At 67.1% G+C, this 18,433-nt stretch overlaps 4 protein-coding genes across 13 annotated transcripts in view; 2 read left to right on the top strand and 2 right to left on the bottom strand.

Annotated features, from left to right (window-relative positions):
• Positions 1-1,813: 1,813 nt before the first annotated feature.
• Positions 1,814-3,892, top strand: IFI30 (IFI30 lysosomal thiol reductase). The gene is made up of 7 exons (XM_052699964.1): positions 1,814-2,122; positions 2,742-2,921; positions 2,990-3,064; positions 3,141-3,236; positions 3,334-3,486; positions 3,563-3,631; positions 3,733-3,892. The coding sequence occupies exons 1-7, from the start codon at positions 1,829-1,831 to the stop codon at positions 3,796-3,798; spliced, it is 933 nt and encodes a 310-aa protein (XP_052555924.1). The 5' UTR covers positions 1,814-1,828; the 3' UTR covers positions 3,799-3,892.
• Positions 3,893-4,498: 606 nt separating this feature from the next.
• On the top strand, positions 4,499-6,114 carry MPV17L2 (MPV17 mitochondrial inner membrane protein like 2). Its single transcript, XM_052699973.1, has 5 exons — positions 4,499-4,776; positions 4,858-5,019; positions 5,099-5,175; positions 5,265-5,393; positions 5,476-6,114. The coding sequence occupies exons 1-5, from the start codon at positions 4,611-4,613 to the stop codon at positions 5,521-5,523; spliced, it is 582 nt and encodes a 193-aa protein (XP_052555933.1). The 5' UTR covers positions 4,499-4,610; the 3' UTR covers positions 5,524-6,114.
• The window catches only part of RAB3A (RAB3A, member RAS oncogene family), a 55,538-nt gene continuing 43,158 nt past the window's right edge, over positions 6,054-18,433 (bottom strand). The window contains exons 1-5 of one of the 3 annotated variants that reach the window (XM_052699965.1): positions 9,558-9,665; positions 8,376-8,603; positions 7,809-7,927; positions 7,596-7,720; positions 6,054-7,232 (exon numbers count right to left, since the gene is read on the bottom strand). In XM_052699965.1, the coding sequence (XP_052555925.1) occupies positions 7,042-7,232; positions 7,596-7,720; positions 7,809-7,927; positions 8,376-8,603 (663 nt within the window). In that variant the 5' untranslated portion in view covers positions 9,558-9,665 and the 3' untranslated portion in view covers positions 6,054-7,041. Of the gene's footprint in view, positions 7,233-7,595; positions 7,721-7,808; positions 7,928-8,375; positions 8,604-8,781; positions 8,806-9,557; positions 9,666-18,433 lie in introns of those variants that run through there. The other 2 variants (XM_052699966.1, XM_052699967.1) reach the window with 2 other exon arrangements.
• On the bottom strand, positions 10,720-17,470 carry PDE4C (phosphodiesterase 4C). 8 transcript variants are annotated; one of them, XM_052699954.1, is made up of 15 exons: positions 17,298-17,470; positions 14,937-15,125; positions 14,823-14,859; positions 14,639-14,712; positions 14,518-14,567; positions 13,952-14,067; positions 13,769-13,862; positions 13,163-13,332; positions 12,988-13,086; positions 12,755-12,919; positions 12,584-12,683; positions 12,353-12,507; positions 12,153-12,275; positions 11,865-12,047; positions 10,720-11,797 (listed from the first exon to the last, which is right to left on the bottom strand). In XM_052699954.1, exons 1-15 carry the CDS (start codon positions 17,435-17,437, stop codon positions 11,303-11,305), a joined length of 2,190 nt encoding a protein of 729 aa, XP_052555914.1. In that variant the 5' UTR covers positions 17,438-17,470; the 3' UTR covers positions 10,720-11,302. The 8 variants fall into 8 exon arrangements, with proteins under 8 accessions (XP_052555914.1, XP_052555915.1, XP_052555916.1 ...); XM_052699955.1 differs by lacking the exon at positions 17,298-17,470 and adding an exon at positions 16,399-16,654; XM_052699956.1 differs by lacking the exon at positions 17,298-17,470 and adding an exon at positions 16,399-16,654 and having other exon boundaries at positions 13,952-14,064.

Below are 18,433 nucleotides of genomic sequence, written 5' to 3'. Positions count from 1 at the left end.
TGCACACACTGTTATACCGAGGGCTTCCATGGGAAACCTTCTTCCAGGAGTGAACTGTCTGCAGCCAGCTCAGTTCAGCTCAGTTACTCGTATTCTTGCTTCTGCTCTGCAGCGTGTTTATCAGCGGCCATCCAAACGGATCCGCAGTCTGCAGCCTCAGCAAACAGCACAGAGTGCAGATCAGTGTGGTGATGGCCTCCCTGAGCACAGCCAGCCTCCCTCTGGGGGCTCAGTTCTGCCGGAAGGCTGTGGCTGCATCGCTGTGAGAGTTGGAGTTGGGCATCGCTCAGAATCAAAGCCCAGCTGCCCCCCGGCCCCTCTGATAGCAAACCAAGCTGGAACAGCAGGAGGTTCATTTTCTGCTAAACCCTTCACCCCATGACACCCTCATGGGGCTGTGACACCGCAGAGCTTTGTGCCGGGCGCCTGTGCTGTGGGGTGGCAGCAGGGGCGGCTCCTCCAGCCCCTCCTTGTCCCCCCAGCGCCGCCTGCTCTTCTTCAGCCGCTCCCAGCGCTTTGCTTGGCCCGGGCTTTGCTGCCCAGGGAATTCCAGCTTCCCGTGACGGCGTTTTTTACCCTCCCAGCCGTTTTTCTGCTTCTCCTCACGCCGTCCCTCCCTGCTGTGCAGCCGCAGCCTCTGTGAGCTCAGCAGTCGCGTTGGCCCCGCTGCGTCGTCCAGCCCTGGCACGCAGCACCGTGGCTGGGGACGCGGCCCCTTGGGGCTCTGCTTGCAGCGCTGTGTGGTGAGGAGGTCCGGGCCTTTCCCAGGGCTGCCGTTCCTCCAGCCGTGCTCTCAGAAACGCTCCTTTTCCCTTCTTTCCCCTTCAGGTGGAAAACCAAACCCTGAGCTTCCCGCAGCGCAGCTCCCCCGGAATAAGCTAGTTGTGATTTGTCTATGATGCTTTTGCTCGTGCTGTCTGGGTAGTGCCGTGTTTGGAGGCCCTGGGCTGTGCTTTGCTGCTTCTGACCCGCATGTCCCCCCATCCCCCCGTCCCACGGGCACAACGCGGCCGTTCCGCTCCCGGGCGCAGCGCAGCCCTGCGGGGGTTGAGCCCAGGGCTCTGCCCGGCTCTGCTCGCTTCGGGTCGGCTCGCGTTGCTCTGTTCCCAGCTCTGAGCCCCCCGGTGTCGCCCCCCGATGGCGCTCGCGTCGCAGGGGGGCGGTGGGGGTGGCAGAGGCGCCCCGACTGCTTTGTGCTCGGAGAGGACGTGGCGGCTGTCAGCGCTACCGAGATGTTAGTCCTTAGCTATAGGCAATAATCCGTACTCTAACTCGCCACTTCAGCTGTTTGTTACCAGCAGTAGTTCTCTATGCTCTTTCTGTTGATGTTTACTAATGTAAACCCAGTATTTGTTACTGTAAGAGAATTTTTGTACGGTACTTCAAAAAAAAAAAAAAAAAAAGAAAACGGAAAAAAAAACCCCACAAATAAAACAGAGTTAATGAGATCACAGGGCTTTCTTTGGGGTGGCAGCGAGTCCCCAGGGGAACTGAGATGGGAAGGGACTGAAATGGAGCTGAGCCCAAAGGGTTGAGAAGCAGCCGGAACCGCCTGGCTGCAACCCGCGGGGAAGCACCAACTTCCACCCCGATGCCCGAACGGCTGGGGGCCGGGCGCTCAGAGCGGGGCTGGGCTGCTCCCGGCTGCCGGCAGGTTTCGGTGCTGCTCAGGGCCGCGTTTCCGCCCGTCACCTTTAGCAGCCGGTCCGTGCGGGAGGAAGCAGCGACAGCCGTGGGGCTGGGGGGTGGCTTTGCCCCAAAACCCAAACGGCAGAGCCGTGCCCCGGAGCCTCCGCCGCCCCATGGCGCGTGCTGTGGGGCATCAAGGATGGCTTGGCGGCATCCGCAGCCCCACGTGAGTCGGCGGCGTCGGTGTCACATGAGGAGGCCGGTTGCGCCATGCAGGAAGGGAGTGCGGAGGCGGGTGCGGGCGGGCTTTAAAAGCCCCAGCCGGGACAGGCTCGCCTCTGCGCTGGCTCTCAGCCACCCTGCCGTCCCCATGGCCCCTGCTGTGCCGCTGGCCCTGCTGGCCGTGGGGCTGGGGCTGGGGCTGGCCCTGCCCGGCTGTCATTACCCGACCCACCTCTGGTGCAGCTCACGGGAGATCGCCGTCGCTTGCCAGGTCAGAGCCGCGGGGCCGGTGTTGGTGCCATCTGGGGACGCAGCTGCTGCTGTGCGAGGCTGGGGCGTGCGGGGCTGCAGCTGCACACGGTGCTCACACCTGGTGCTGGTACCCGGTTCGTGCGCTGGCTCTGAGCAGGGATGCTTGGGGTCCCGCATCCAGCGGCACTCCCTGCCACGCACGGGGAAGAGCTGTGCTGCAGTCAGACCCTGTCCCATCCCCGGGCTCCGTTGTCACTTCTTTTTCAGCACCAAACAGCTTTGCAGCCCGTTCTGCCATGAATCGCTCTGGATGCTGGCACCGCTAACGGCGGGTCCGGCAGCACTGGATGGGCTGCAGCCCACATGGTGGTGGGTGCTGTGCCCCTGCTGAGGCCGGTCCAGACCCCACTGGCTGTGGTTTTCCCCAGAATACATGGCGGAAGTTCCTGAGGAAAGCCCCAGCACCACACGCACAATCCTGCAGCTGCATCAAACCTCTGCGGTTCTCACTTCCCCCCCTGCGCACGCAAGGCTCCGTCCTGCCCCATCCCAGCAACTTTCCCCCACGCTGTGCAACCGCAGGTGGCTGCAGCCGTACCGGGGCACAGCCCCCAAACCCCAAACCCTTTCACTCGCAGGCAGAGAGCCGCTGTGCCAACCTCTCGCGCCCAACAGCTGCTCCTGTGCAGCTGAGTCTGTTCTATGAGAGCCTGTGCCCGGCGTGCCGGGGCTTCCTGGTGCAGCAGCTCTTCACCACCTGGCTGCTGCTGCCCACCGATGTCCTGAACATCACTCTGGTGCCGTATGGCAACGCTCAGGTAGGAGCAGCTGCAGCCCTCTGCTGAGTGCGCACCGCCAGCCGCGCTCACACCGCTTCATCCTGCAGGAGAAGAACGTCTCCGGGAAGTGGCAGTTCCAGTGTCAGCACGGCCCGGAGGAGTGTTTGGGCAACATGCTGCAAGTGAGCCAGGCTGTCCCTGTGCCCGTCCTCATGGGACGGTTTGAGGGATGCTCACCACATCCCCGCATCCCCGCAGGCCTGCCTGATGCACGAGGCTGAGAACTTCACCACCTATTTTCCTGTCATCTTCTGCATGGAGTCGGGCTCCTCAGCTACCAAGAACCTGAAGGCTGTATGACACTGTCTCCCCCTCCCCGCCCCAGGGCTGCCTTCCGTGATCTTTAAGGTCTCTCCCAGCCTAAGGGCACTCTATGATGCTGTGATCCCAGTGCCTGCAGGTTTACGCCCCGCAGCTGGATGCAGGCCGCATCACCGCCTGCGTGCAGGGGGAGCTGGGGGCCGCCCTGATGCACCGCAACGCCCAGCTGACGGACGCTCTCGACCCGCCGCACCAATACGTCCCCTGGGTCGTCATCAACGGGGTAGGGGGGGCTCAGGGCTCGGAGGGGGGGCCGTGGGGATCCTCCCTGTGACGAGCGGCCCCACGTCTCCCCGCAGAAGCACACGGATGAGCTGCAGGCGGAGGCCCAGAGCTCACTGCTGAGGCTGGTGTGCCAGCTGTACCAGGTGGGACGGGGACGGGGACGAGACGGAGGGGCCGGCGCCGCCAGGGGGCTCTGGGACGTGCTGTGCTCCCCCCGCCGGGCACTACCGTCACTGTGTGGCAGGGGGACAAACCTGAGGCCTGCAAGGACACCGAGAGCCCGAAGGCCGGGGCTGTCTGCAGGCGCTGAGGCCGGGTCTGCAGGGCCGGAGTGGATGCAGGCGGCGGGGAGCACCGCGCTGCGAGCGAGGAATAAAGAGAATAATCGTGTAAGGAAACGAAAAGAGCGTCCAGCGTGTTGTGTGGGGACGGCGAGGCGTCTGCTGAGGGCCGCAGCACAGCCCTGCGCCATCGCGCTGCCCTGCGCAGCGCCTCTGCCTCGGTACCTGTCATGGCGGCCACCGGAAGCGGAAGTGACGCGTCACGTGACGCCATCCCTTCTTCCGCAGGCGGCCGCGGCGGCGGTGGTGAGGGGGGCGGGGAGGGGGGGGGCCGCGGTGCGGAAACATGGCGGGAGGGGAGGGGGGGGGCACGGGGTGACCGAAGGGGTACTGAGGGGTAAGTGCGGGTGTGGGAGGCTGAGAGGGGGGGCATAAGGGATGGGGTGGTGGGGGAGGGGGGCATGGGAGTGGCTGGGGGGGGCACACAGGGTACCTGGGGGGGCATCGCGGGCCGCAGGGTGGCTCGTGGGGGGTGTGCGAGGGCTCGGTGTGGCTAACGGGATTCCCGGGGGGGTTTGTATGAATTACTCGAGGAGGTGGGCACTGTGGGGCACGTGTGGCTCATGGGGGGGGGGGGGGGTACATGAGGTGCTTCGGGGGGCGCAGGGTGTTCAGTGGGGCTCTGGGGGGGGGCGTTAAGTGCCCAAAGGTTGAGAGGGAGGCACAGAGTGACTCAGGAGGGGGGGGAGGGGGTGTCAGTAAGTTACCTGTGGGCTGACCGTGTGCGTGGGGCCACGCAGGGCGGGAGAACTGTGCTTCCCCCCCCCCCCCCCCCCCCAGGATGCTGTCGCAGGGCAGGCGGCTGCTGCAGCCGCTGTTCAGGGGCCGCCTGCTGCTGCTGACCAACACTGTGAGCTGCGGCACCCTGCTGGCGGCCGGCGATGCCCTGCAGCAGTTCTGGCAGCTCCGCCGTGAGCCCCAGGCCCAGCATCAGCTCGCACGCACAGGTGGGTGGCAGCGATCCCTGCCCGAGTCGCCATCTCTGGTTACGGGGCCGCATCAATAATGCAGCGGGTGTCGCCTTGCAGGACGCATGTTTGCCGTGGGCTGCAGCATGGGTCCGGTATTGCATTTCTGGTACCTGTGGTTGGACAACGCCTTCCCAGCACGGGGGATGAGGACGGTGCTGAAGAAAGTGCTCATCGACCAGGTGGTGGTGTCACCCATCCTGGGAGTGTGGTATTTCCTGAGTGAGTTCTGCGTGGCAGTCGCCTGGCAAAGGGCTGACACCCAACCTCGGCCACCCCACTGACACCGTCTGCCCCGCAGGCATGGGCACACTGGAGGGCCACAGCCTGGAGGAGAGCTGGCAGGAGCTGAAGGAGAAGTTCTGGGAGTTCTACAAGGTAAGCACACCCCTCTGCTCCTCTCTGTGGCCCTTTGGGTGCCCGGCCCGGCAGCCAGCACCCCCAGCTGCCTCCATCCCCTCCCACAGTACGACTGGTGCGTGTGGCCGGCGGCGCAGTTCTTCAATTTCCAATTTGTGCCCCCCGTGTACCGGGTGGCGTACGTCAACACGGTGACGCTGGGCTGGGACACCTACCTCTCCTACCTCAAGCACAGGGTGAGCACCACCCCGGCTGCCCCACACGGACGGAGCGTGGCACAGCTTGCAGCACACGAGCCCCCTTTCTGGTGTTTTGCAGCCCAACCAAACCCCCAGTGCCGAGAAGCAGCGCAGCGCTGGGATGTGATGGGGCTGCTCCCAAGGACCCCAACGTTTTTGGGAGCTCCTGCCCACCGCTGTGACCTCACTGCAGGGCCTGGCAGCGAGCACTGGAGAGAGAGCCACAGCCTGCGCACATCGTGCTGATTAGCTCATCTGCTGATGGCAATGAGGGGGCTGGGGCTGTTGAATCCACTTGTGAAGGTGCTGCTTTCTGTATATCCCAGTGTGGGGAGCAGCGTTTGGCTTCGGTCCGTGTCCCCTGCTGCCACCCCCTCCCCACACACACATGTTTCCAGGGGCCTTTTCCTCTGGGTTTCAGCACTGTTGGTGGCTCTGGGAGTGGCTGCCACTGCATCCACGGTGCCGAGGTGACAAATCCCACCCTTGCCCCCCAGGCACCGAGCAGCATCCTCCCAGCATGGGACCTTATTCTGTCCAGCCTCCACGTGCCTCAAAGCATCCCCTAACGCCCCAGTCGTGCCTCCCAACCCCCTCAAGAGCGCAGCTCCTTCCTGCTAAAATCGCCCGCTGACACCTGGAAGAACTGAGAGCCCCTCCTGATCAGCATTGATTTATTTCTTCACAACATTTCTTTAATACAGTGATTTTTAGGAAATTGTACTCTTTTTTTTTTTGACACTTTTGACATTTGTACAGTACAGAGTAACTCTTCCATAAGTAAACTTCACAAAAAATAGGAAAAAGGGGGAAAGGGAGGAACAGGGGACCGCAGGGAGAGGGAGGGGGAGGGAGAAACCTGTAAAATAAAGACACAGCGCTCCAGGAGAAATAAATAGGGGGATGCAAGACCTCCGGGGCAGTCATTGCTATAGCAATATCCACGTATTCACAGTCTCACAGAAGCACGTCGCTACACGGGCACAAGGAGCTGCGCCGGGCGGCCGCAGCCCCGTGTTTGGTTCTTCACCTTTAAATAAGAGCTTTGAAAAGTGATATTTCACAAGCAGAGAAACCACACCGAGGGGGGGGAGGGAGGGGGAAATCAAGGGACGCATCAGCACGGCCACGGCACAGCAGGTCACGCACACAGCGTCACACCTACGGCTATTTACAAGGAGTCTGTCGTTATGTACAAGGAGGAAGACGGCGGGAGCAGCGACCAGCATCTATTTGTACAAATTAACAAGAGGTGGGGAACGGCCCCCGGAGCGCCGCGCTCCGCCAGGACCCTCTGTAGGGGTGGGGGGGGGTCGGGGGTCCCGTCCCCCTCCCCATCGCCCCGGGGACCGCGAGCAAAACGGCCACAATCCGGGCTTTTTGGAGGAATTTGGGCTCGTCGAGCGATTAATTAAAAGCAGAAGGGGGCGATTCTGTTTCTCTTCCTACCATCCCAGGCTTAAAAATAAATAAGGTGAGGGGGGGGGGTTGGAATGACAGTGGGGGGGGGGCTCAGCTTAATTGATGGGGGGAGCAGGGCAGGCTCCAAGAGGGACCACGGCCCTTTGGGAACCTGCGAGGTATCAGCAGCAAAGTGCCCCCCTGGGGGAAATAGGGGGAGGTGAAGGGGGGGCAGCGGGGGGCCCTAGCAGGCGCAGTCCTGGTGGGGGGGGGCCTGCTGGTCCGACAGCTGCGGGCCCTGCTTGGCGCCGGTGACGGCGGGGTCGGCTGCATCCAGAGACTCCGACATCTTCTCACAGATGATGTCCACCAACCGCTCGAAGGTCTGCTTGACGTTGATGTTGTCCTTGGCGCTGGCCTCGAAGAACTCGAAGCCTGGAGATGAGGAGGGGTCAGAATATGGAGGGGAGGGGGGGGGGTCAATGCAGGGCCCCCCGGTGTGGGTTGGGACCCCCTGCCAGCACACAGGAGTTAAACGCTCAGTGAGTGGAGCCAGCTGACGGCTGTGCTCCCATCCAGCCCCATGGGGTGGTGACAGTGACAGAGGGTGACCCAACGGGGGGCTGCAGCTCAGCTGAGCCCTGGGGTCGCTGTGGGTCACAGCTCTGCCGCGACTTCAGCACAATTATGGCGGGGGGGGTTAAACCTGCACTCATCCCCACGCTGTCACAGGGACATTGTGCCCCACGTGCCACTGCATGGGGGCAGAGCTGACACCGGGGACCCCCCCATGCTCACCCAGGTGCTCGGCGAGCTGCCGGCCCTTCTCAGCCGACACCACGCGCTCGTCCTCCATGTCACATTTGTTCCCCACCAGCAGCACCTGCGCGTTGTCCCACGAGTACGTCTTGATCTGGGTCGACCTTCGGGGGCAAAAAAGGGACAGAAGTGATGGGGGAGGGAGGGAGGGAGGCCGTGCCGGACAGATCTGGGAGGGAGGGCAGCGCTCACCAGTCCTGCACGGCGTTGAAGGACTCCTCGTTGGTGATGTCGTACATCAGGATGAAGCCCATGGCCCCGCGGTAATAGGCGGTGGTGATGGTGCGGTACCGCTCCTGCCCGGCCGTGTCCTGGGGGAGCACACAGCCAGGGGGGGCACAATGCAGAGCCATGCGGTGCGCACAGCTCTGGGGCTCAGCCAGCACCCAGCTCCTGCCGGCACATCGCCCCGGGGCCGTGCTGCACGCAGCGCACACAGCAGAGGTAAGCAGCACTGCCGGCAAAGCTGGGATGCAGCGCACAGAACTCAGCCAGCATCCGGCTGCTGCCAGCAAACTGCCTGCGGGTCACTCCGTGTATAATGCAGGAATCACCAAACTGCTGCTGAGCCGATGGGCTCCACGCACAGCATTGCTGCCTTGGGAATGCCCGAGGGCACAGAATGCAGCACTGAGCTGACAGCAGCACCCGGCCGGACAGCCGCACAGCCCTCAGCACCAGGACAGCCCAACCCCAACCCCAACCCCAACCCCAACCCTGGCCCTATTCCTGGCCCAAACCCTGACCCCCAGCGCTCACCCAGATCTGCAGCTTGATGCGTTTGTCATTCCTGTAGATGGTTTTGACCTTGAAGTCGATGCCGACGGTGCTGACGAAGGCGGGCGTGAAGGAGTCGTCGGCGTACCGGAATAGGAACGAGGTCTTCCCTACGCTGCTGTTACCAATGATGAGGATTTTGAACATGTAATCAAAGTTCTGGTCTGAGGACTCCTTCTGTCCATAGCGGGAGTCGGTAGCGGACGCCATCTGCAAAGGGAGGAGGTGATGGGCGGTCACCAGTGGGACCAGCAGCCCCTGTGGCACCGGGCTGTGCTGCTGCGTGGCACTGCTGCAGCGTGCGTGCGGACAGCAGAGTGCTGCGCTGCCCTGCTGCCACCCAGCCCTGCACAGCCCCCACAGCTGCTGCTCGCAACGCTGGACGCACCGTCCCCATGGCTGCCGGCAGCGGAGCCGGGCGCATCACCCCGACGGCTGCCGCCAGCAGCGCCACACGCACGGCCGCACTGCTGCCGGCCGCGATGCCCACACTGCCGGTAGCAAAGCCGCGGGCATCGCCCTCACTGCTGCCGTCAGCGCTGCCGGCTGCATCGCCCCATCGCCGCCGCACGGAGCGGGGCCCGGAGCCCGGCAGGATGCGCTGCAGCCGCTCCCGCAATTCCTCTGCAAAATGGCACCTGCAGCCGTGCCCCCGCACAGCGCGCCCGGCGAGGCTGCACCGGGAGGTGCTGGGGGGTGGGGGGGGGAGCACAGCACCGCGCAGCGCTGCACGGCGGTGGGCGCAATGTGCACAGAGATGGGCGCTGCGTGCAACGCCCGGCACCGGGCGCTGCCGTAGGAGGGGGGGGGACATAGGTGATGTCGGTGGTGGAAGGGGGGAGCGGGAGCGTGGGGACGGCTGTCCCTCGCCCCGTGCCCTCCTGCCGCCCCCCGCACTGCCTCCCGCAGCCCCAACCCGCGCCCCCCCCGGCCTCTCCCGCAGCGCTGCGCACCCGCGGACCCCCCCGGAGCTCCCAATTCCCCCCCCCCTCCTCCTCGCAACCCGTCCCCCCCCCGCTGCAGCTTCAATGGCCGCCGGCTGCCGCGCGGCCCCATCGCCCCGCTCGATGCCCACCGGCCTCCCCCGCCGCCGCCGGTGCTCGGGGGTCCCGGGGCCGGGAGGAGGGGGGGGGTTTGGGGGGAGCCGCGGGGGCGCGCGCTCACCTCCTCCCCGCGCTCCCCGCAGCGACTGCAGCAGCGGCGCGCGCCGCCCCGGCGGTTGCAGAGCCCGGTGACGTCGGAGGGGGCGTGGCGCGATATGCAGATGAGAGGCTGACGTCAGCGGAGGGGCAAACGGGGAGCGCCGATTGGCAGCCGGCAGGCGGGGGCGGGGCCGAGCAGGGACACGCCCCCTGCCGGGCGCGGCGCCGGGGCTGCGGGAGCGCCCATCCTCGGCGCGGGGCGGGGGGAGCGGGGAGGGCCGCCATGGGGCGGGGGGGGGGCGAGCAGCCCCGCACCGCCGCACCTGTCAGCCTTAGGGCCCCTGAGCCCATCGCTCTCGGTGACCCCGCGCCCTGAGGTGACGCCCGCTGCAGGTGGGCGGCCGCGTCCCGCCCCGGACCTCGCGTCCTCCGACGGCCTCGCTGAGGGCTGAGCGCGGATTAGGCCGCGGCAGATGGCGGGGGCTCAGCCCGCAGCCGGGGCCCGAAGGCCTCGAGACCACCCATAGGGCCCGAGTGCGGCCCCACGCCTCCATCCCCCACCTCCAGGCGCGGCCTCCCGCACCCTGGCCCGCAGCATCACCCCGGTCCCCCCTTTGGGGCTGCGGGCAGCACGAGGTCTGCGGGGAGCACCGAGCGCTGCCCCCCCCCAACACGGCCGGGGTCACGGAGCCCCCATCCGCCCCACAGAGTCCCACACCCGTGGGACCCCCACCGCCCCCAGCCCGGCCCCGGGATCCGGCTGTTTTCTCCCCTCCCAGGAGGTTTGGGGAGGGCGGCTCCCCCATCGTGGGGCGAAAGGAGGGGGTGGCAGTGCGGGGCTGGGGGGCCGTGGGGATCCTCTGTTGCTTTGGGGTGAAGGGAGGGCTTTGCCGGGGCGGTGCTGCGGGTGGGGCCGTGTTTGCCGATCAATCACCCCAGGGAGCAATGCGGAAGAGCAGGGAGCAAGCTCCGCGCCGCGCCAAGCCGGCGATTAAATATTTACCTTCGTAGGCAGTGTTTGCCAGCGACGGAGCGACATTTCCAGGGAGGAGTTCGGCTTTGTTCGAGCGCACAGCGCTGCTCTCCGCGCTCCCCGCGGGGTCCCGGGGGCACCGAGCGCATCGCGACCCGGGCACGGTGCCCCCAGCGCCCACGAGAGGAGCAACGTCCGCTTTGGAGAGGAGTGGAGAAACAAACGAGGTTTAATATCTGCAGGGTGAAGGAAGAAACCGAACCGTCGCGGGGCCGCCCCGTCGGGGCCCACGGTGCCAAACAGCAATGAGTGCAGCCAGAGCAGCTCCTGCTGTGCGCGCCCAGGTGAGGCTGATGGGATGAAGTGAGCTACAAAAGGCTTTAAAAAGTGAAGCTGTCCCCCAGTAAAAACACCTCCGACTCGTGGGCGCACAGCCAGCGTTGTGCTGCGATGCCCGGACACCAAACGCTGTGTGCCACCGTGACACCAAAACGCTTTCGGCTGCACCGTGCTGAGTGGGGACTGCTCTGCTGTGCCCAGGGCTGGGATGGGGCAGGAGCGGCATCCTGGAGCCCTGTTGGTGGTGACGGGGACCTTTCCCAGCAGCTGGATGCCGGGTGGAAGCAGGGGAGGGGGTGAGCCATATCCTCACTGCCATTGGGATCTGCCCGGCTCCCACATGGGGACGTCCTCTGGGGCTCCGTGTGCCAGTCCCAGCAGCGCCCACGACCCTCTCTGGGGCAGTGCTCAGTCCCACATCCCCACAGCAGCGATGGAACCCTCCGGCCGGGCCGCTACGTGCCCAGGGGCAGGAATGTGACATTGCCCTCCGTGTCCAGGCACAGCTCCCCGCCGCTCTGGGGATCCGGCGCTGTGCACCCACCACCAGCCCCGTCCTTTGGCAGGGTCCCCTCCTGCACTCTCCTGTTGTCCACCTCCCGGTCCCCGGAGCCAGGTGACAAACGCTCTGTGTCAGCTGACTCCGAATCATCCGTAGCCGACGTCTTGGAGCCGCTGTTGTCCTCCTCCAAAGGGCTCTCGGGCCCCTCCGCTTCCGTGTCCGACTCTCCCTCCTCCTCTTCCAGCGTCATCTCAAACTGGGACTTGCCGGGGTCAGCGGGGGGAACTTGGGATCCCACCTCTGGCGGTGGGGAGGGGCTGCGTGGGATCATGCTCTGGTACCACTCCCGGTTGTCCTCCAGCGTGTCCAGGATCTCCTGGGCGTCAGGGTGCACCAGGTCGGCCCAGGTCTCCCACAGCGGGTGGGCGATGAAGTCGATGAATCCCACCTGTGGGAAGGGAGAGCTCAGCCCCCCGCGGTGCCCCTCAGCCCCGACCCCACGCCGTGCCCCCAACCTGGGACTTCTCCACGGAGGCGGTGTGCTTGTCACACATGGGGCTGATCTCCATCCCCTTCTCTCGCTCCCGGTCACCCTGGTGGAAGAACTCGGCCATGATGCGGTCGGTCCACTGCCGGTACAGCTCCAGCGGTTTGGTGGGGTTGCTGAGGTCGGCGCAGTGCACCATGTTCTGCAGGACCTGCGGGGCACCGCGCCGCTCAGCCGACAGCCCTCATCCCCAGGTCTGCCACCTCAACCCAGTGCCATGGGCTGAGCAACGCTCCTGCCACGTCCCCGTGCCCACCTGGATCCGGTCAGAGTAGTTGTCCAGCAGCAGCACCCCCAGGCTGGTCACCTTCTTGGTCTCCACCATGGTCTTCAGGTCCGCCAGCAGGTTCATGTGCTTGGACATGTCGGTGGCCAGCACCTGGGCAGGGCATGCAGGGCAGGGTGCTCAGCCCGACCGCAGCGCCCCGCAGCCCCGCACCCCGCGGCGCCGCGCACCATATCGATGGCCATCTTGCGGAGCGACTGCCTCTGCTTCTTGCTCAGGTTCTGGAAGATGTCGCAGTTCTCCTCCTGCAGCAGCTTGAAGCCCACAGCCAGGTGGTGATTCTCCAGCACCGAAGCGTCGTTGTACATCAGCGCCAGCTCCGAGTCTGCGGGATGATGGCGCTGGTCGCATCGCGGTGACCCCACGCACGCAGCCCCGCCGCCCCGCTCCCCCCGGCTCACTGGTGTTGATGAGGAACTGATTGGAGACGCCGGGGTGGTCAACGTCGTGGATGGCGCTGGCGAAGATGGCGGCCATGATCTCCAGGTCGGTGAAGACGGCCTGGGAAGGGCGGCACAGGCGCTCACAGCCACGGCGGACGCGTTTGGTGGCACCAAGGGAGCGGGGCTCACCTCCAGCGCCGGCGTGGAGAGCAGCACGTGGGTGGACTGCGCCACGTCGGCGGCGTGGATGCTGTTGTGGTACGCCAAGTCGGAGCGGTAATGATCCTCCAGCGTCAGCATGTAGGTGAGGAAAGTGTCGGCGGGGATGCGGAACGTCTTCATCAGGTCACGCTCCTGCAGGAGGACCGGGCTGGGGTCATCCGAGCAGTGAGGAGGGGGCGGCCCCCCCCCCCGGTGCTCACCTGGAAGATGCTGTACATGAGGACCGTCAGCGGGCGATTCCCTGAGTACTCGGCCACTTTGAAGATGTCGAGACCCCACTTGTTGGTGTCCTGCAGCTCCTGGGGACCGAGGCACGGGGTTCTGCGAGAGCCGGGACCCCGACGGGGGTTGGACCCACGCTGGGCGGGGGCTCACCTTGGCCAGCAGCCCCTCCTGCTCCGTGCGCACCCCGAAGCGCGGGATGGCAGCAAGGCGGGGGCCGTGAGCCGGCCTCCTCACACCGCTGATCTGCGACATCGGCCGCTTCCTGCGCTCCCGCTCCTCCTTGGGCAGCGCTGGAGGGATCTCCACCTCGTGCTGCTTGTCTGCGCGGCCGCGGCAGTGAGGGGGAGCACAGCCCCCCCGATGGCTGACGTCAGCCGGCACGGAGAGCACCGCGACGCCATGGCAACCGGGGGGCCGCCGGGAGCTCCCCCCACCCACCCACCCACCGTAGGGCTGTCCCCTGGGATCCCCCGTGCAGGGACAGCCCTGCGCCAGCTGCCAACCCACGCACCAGCACAGAGCAGCATCCACCAGCACGCCCCAGTTTGCACTGGTGTTCATAGCCAGGACTGAGGCTGCGACACCCCCAAAGCCACCAATGCTGGGGCAGCTCCCAGAAAAGCCCCGACGCACTCCCCCAGACTCGTAAAATGTGAGTGGGGCTCAGCACTGCAGTGATGTGTGCCCAGCTCTGTGCAGCTGCTGCAGGCCCTGAGCTGCAGAGGGGTGCGGAGGCCCTGCCTGCCAGGAACTCACCCAGGAAGGTGCTGGAGATGTACTCGGACACCTGGTTCCCCGAGCGGCCGCTCTCCGAGAGGTGTGAGAGCTCCCGGCTCAGCATCCGCTTAAACTGCAGGCGGCAGCGGACAGGGATGAGCGCTGTGTGGGGCAGCCCCCGTGCCCCCATGGCAGGGCAAGCACCCCCACGGCGGTCCTCACCTTGTTGGAAGCCATCTCGCTGACCGAGTGCCGCGTCTGCAGCGTCTCCAGCTGCTCCAGGCACCAGTCCAGCTCCTCCAGGGTCTCCAGCGACAGCTTCTGCTGAGCATCCTCTGCTGCAGGGCAGCACGGCGTCACAGCCGGGCACGGGGATGCGAGTGGAGGCCCGGCCCCACCATCCCCACTGAGGGATGCTCACGTCCCCATGGGGCTCTGATGGGGAGCGGTGCTGAGCAGACGCTGCAGCCGGGCGCGCCGTCCCCGGAGCACAGCATGGTGTCACGCCGTCCCCACGCCTCGCCCCGAGGTGACACCCGGCCCGGGGCTCCCACAGGGCTCCACGCACCGCCCGGGGATTTATTAATGGAAGGTCTGACGTCAGCGGGAGCCGTTCCACCTCCACCGCTGTGCGAAGGGCGGATGGAGCCGCCGAAAACCCGACATGGATCCCAAAGGGCAAAGCCATCGCTGCACCCCACGGGTGAGGGAACACCGCACCCCCACTGCGGGACAGCGACCTGCCCCCTCCCCCCCGGGCCCCTGTTTGTCCCCATTGGGGCACTCACCAGACAGGCCGGCCCTGCTGGCAGAGGGGAGGCTGCTGCTCGACGCCCGCCTGCAGAACGCGCAGAGCTGAGCACCACGCCGTGCCCCCCAGCCCAACCCCCCCTCATCCCCCCCACTCACTTGGTGCCCACGCGCTCCTGGAGGTGCAGCAGCACCATCACGTTGTTGCGCACGGTGCGCAGGCTGGCCAGGACCTGGGGGGTGTGAGAGGGGCTGGGGATGGGCTGCGCGCCGCCGGCCCTCCCCACAGCGCTGCGCACGGGGGGACGAGGGGACGTTTCCCCTCTTTGCCACACGGCCGCACCTGCGCGAAGGGTGTGACGATCATGTCTTCGCCGTGCCTGCGGGGAGCAAAGATGGGTGAGGAGGGGGGAGAGGGGCGGGGGGAGGGCGGGACGGAGGGTCGGGGCTGACTTACAGGTCGCTGGCGGTGGAGGAGTTGCGGGACATGGCCTTGGGGGACAGGTCGTAGTCGCTGTCGGAGCGGTAGAGGAAGGACTCGCGGCGCTGGCCGTGGGTGAAGGCGCCCTGCAGCACCAGCCCTGCGCCCGGGCTGCACTGCGGCTCCAGCGGGCCCCTTCCCGGGGGGCCATTCTCCAGGTCAAAGCTGCAGGGATAGGGGACGGGGCTGGCATCGGCGGGGGCACCGGGAGCATTGGGGACACCGCTGCTGTCCCCGCTCGCAGCCAGGGCGAGGCCGGGACCCGTCCCGCTGCTGGAGGTGAGCCGCCCCGCGTCACCGTCATCCCTCGTCCCAACGTCCCCGGCGCCGCGGTCCGCCGCGAGTCCTCGAAAGTCTCCATCAGCCGTGGCCCAAAGCGCCGAGTCCCACAGGGAACCCGTCCAGGGCACGGAGCCAGGGGACATCGAAGGACAGAAACCACGGGGGAAGCCAAGCGCCGGGCCCTGGGGACGCGGTGGGGCGGTGCCATCCGAAGCCGCGCAGCCCACGGGGGACGAGAGGCACGGGGACGGGGATGGTGGCCCCGCGCTGTCCCCGTGGCAGCCGCCGCCCCGCTGCCCCCGGGTCATGGGAACGGCTGAGCATGGGGACACAGCGAGGGCCACCAGCATCCGTCCCCTCCCAGTGCCACAATGGGGACGGGGATGAGCCGCCCCAGGGAAGGATTGGAGCTTCCCCGTCCCTCCTCCCTCCCCCCCACTCTGCCGGACCTACCCGATGCAGGAGTGCCTCCGGGACGGGCAGCGGCCGCCTGGCTGCATCCCCGGCCCCGCTCTCAGCCTCTGCCCCGCGTCCCCGATGGTACGGGGACACAAAGCCGCATTGTGGCTCCTCCTGCCCTGCGGCTCAATTGGGGGTTTGTTCCCCCTCCGGTGCAGCTCAGCCACCCCGGGGACGGCCCCGACCCGGGCACGGTGTCACCAAGACGTGGAGCAGACACACACATACCCACCACAATGGCTGCGGGGCACACCGGGGTGGGGGCCGTGTGGTCGAGGAGGGGGGGACGCAGCCGGGACAGCGGCTCTGGTGCCGAACTCAGAAATACTTTCCATGCAGTGCGGTGTCAGGCAGCGGGGGGGGGGACTGGGGGCCGCTAAAAATAGGTGCTGTTACCATTGGAGAGGACACTGCTGCTCCCTGCAGTGCCCGGCCCCTCCAGGGTGGGAGTCAGCGCCTCCTGCCCCTCCGCCATGCCCCCACTGTGGGCAGACACCCACAGACGGAGCCCAGCAGCCCCCCCTGCTATGAGCACACCCGTCCTCGGCCACCGCTGCCCCCCGCCCAGCTCAGCCCCGCCGCCACAAAGGCCCCGCTCAGCCCCACGTCCCCACCGATGGTGACACACCGCAGCACCGAGGGCGTCCACGCTGTGTCCCCATTTCCCACTCCCACCCCTCTCGGACCCCCCCCTTACCCGAGGGGATGCGCCACGGTGAAGCGGCGCTGCAGGCGGATGCTCTGGTTCACCCTCAGCCTCCTGAACAGCACGGGGGAGTTGCGGGGGGAGCCCCGCGGGGACCCCACCGGCGACGACACCCCAGGGGACGGCAGCATGGCCCCAATCGGGGCACCGAAGCGCAGCGCTGGGGGTCCGGACCCAAGGGGATGGGAGCGGTGCGGAGCAGGAAATGCGCGGCCGTTCCCCCCCGCAGCCCCGGGAAACTTTCCATCCCCTCCCGCCCGCGCCTGAGAAATTAAACAACTGTCTGCTTCACCCCCCCCGCCCCCCCCCCGGCGCCCCGACGGCTCCTGCGGCCCCACGTGAGCACGGCCTGCAGGCACGTGGCCCTGTGCCGCCCGCTGCCCTCCTGTCCCCGAGGTGGCAGCTGTGCCCGTCGGGTGAGGATGCTGTGCTGGGATGCGAGCAGCGCCACGCTGAGCGCCGTGTGACCCGGGCACAGCGCCTGGAGCGAGCCGGGCACATGGTGGGGACGCACCGCAGTGCCACCCAGGGACGGATGAAGCGGCCGTGCCAGGATGTCACCGAGGGACGCAGCTGAGCCCAGAGCATCCGGACACACGGTGTGGACAGGCCACAGTGCCACCAAGGGACGAGCCTGGAGCATCCCGGATACACGCTGTGCTCATGATATGGTGTCACCTAGGGACAAGGCCGAGCCCAGAGCACCCCGCGTACGACTGCAATCATGCCACAGTGTCACCAAGAGGCCCACGAGAGCCAACCTCGTCCCCCCACACTCCTCCTCACTGCCCATGTGGGGACACAGAGCCGGCCGGGACCCCCAGGGACGCGCATGGCCCTGTCCTGGCCGTGGGAGCCGGGTGCCCCCTGACCCGGTGACGCAGCGGTACCTGCTGTCTGCGGCGAGGGCCAAAATATCCCGGGGGTGGCGGGGAGCCAGGAAGGGCCCCCCCGGCACGGCGGCACCCGCGGGACCCCCGGAGGCACCAGGGGAGCCGTGCGGAGGAGGGGACCCGCTGGGTGAGAGCATGGGGACATCGGGGGGGTGTCGCGACAGCCTGGCACGGGGTGCGGGGGGGGATTGGGACAGCGGGGTGGGGACAGAGCTGTCCCCGCCTGGCAGCCGGGAGCCCATGGGACAGCAGGGCTGGGCCGGACCGCGGGACAGCCAGTCCTCGGCTCCGGGACGGCACTGCCCGGCCCCCCCCCCGGGCGGGGACACGTGTCCGTGTGCGGGGGGGGGGGACAGCGGGTGACACCGGAGCCGGGGCCGGGCCGGAGGGGGACGGGAAGGGCCCCAAAATAACGGCGCGGCGATGCCAGGGGAGGCAGCGAGGTCACCTCCGGGCCCGGGACGCGGGGACGGGACGGCGCTGCCCACCTCCCCGACCCCCCCCTCGGGGCCGCTGTCCGTTCCCCGGTGCTGAAACCGGTTCCGTTACGCCCCCGTAACAGCGGTACCCCCCCATGTCCGCCCCGGTGCTGAGCAGAACCCTCCGGTTCCCCCCCTGCCCCGCGGGGCACTGAGTTCCGAGCAGCCCCGCACCGGCGCCGCTTACCGGGGGGGATCCGCCTCGTCGCCGCTGCTGGGGCCGCTCTCCTCGATGGTGAACACCACGCGGGAGCCCTCGGGCTCGGGGGCCCCCCGGCAGCCGAGCGGAGGCAGCAGCGGAGTCCCGGAGAAGCGGCGGCGGATGGCGCCCGGCAGGGATCCCGGTCCCGACGGGACGGCCTCGGCAACGTCGCGGCAGCGCTGTGGGGGACACGGGACAGCGGGCGGGAGGCGGTGAGGAGCCCGAGGTGCAGAGCCCCGGTGTCTTCGCCCCCCTCAAGGGGCCCCGAAATGCAGGGAGGACAGCGGGGTTGTCCCGGTCCCGGCAGCTCCGTGAGTTCCTCCGCCCTCCCCCCACCCCCCGGGATCCCGCTGGAAAATCCCCCGGAGCCGGCGCGCAATTACGCAGGGGCGAATAATAATTAACAGCCCATTAGGGGGATAATTAACTCCGAGAGCCATCAGCACGTTAAT

This window comes from Tympanuchus pallidicinctus, unplaced genomic scaffold (assembly GCF_026119805.1).
Source record: "Tympanuchus pallidicinctus isolate F22 unplaced genomic scaffold, pur_lepc_1.0 scaffold38, whole genome shotgun sequence".
NCBI lineage: Eukaryota > Metazoa > Chordata > Aves > Galliformes > Phasianidae > Tympanuchus > Tympanuchus pallidicinctus.
The sequence above is the reverse complement of the archived record's forward strand: the minus strand, read 5'-3'. Positions and strand labels throughout refer to the sequence as shown.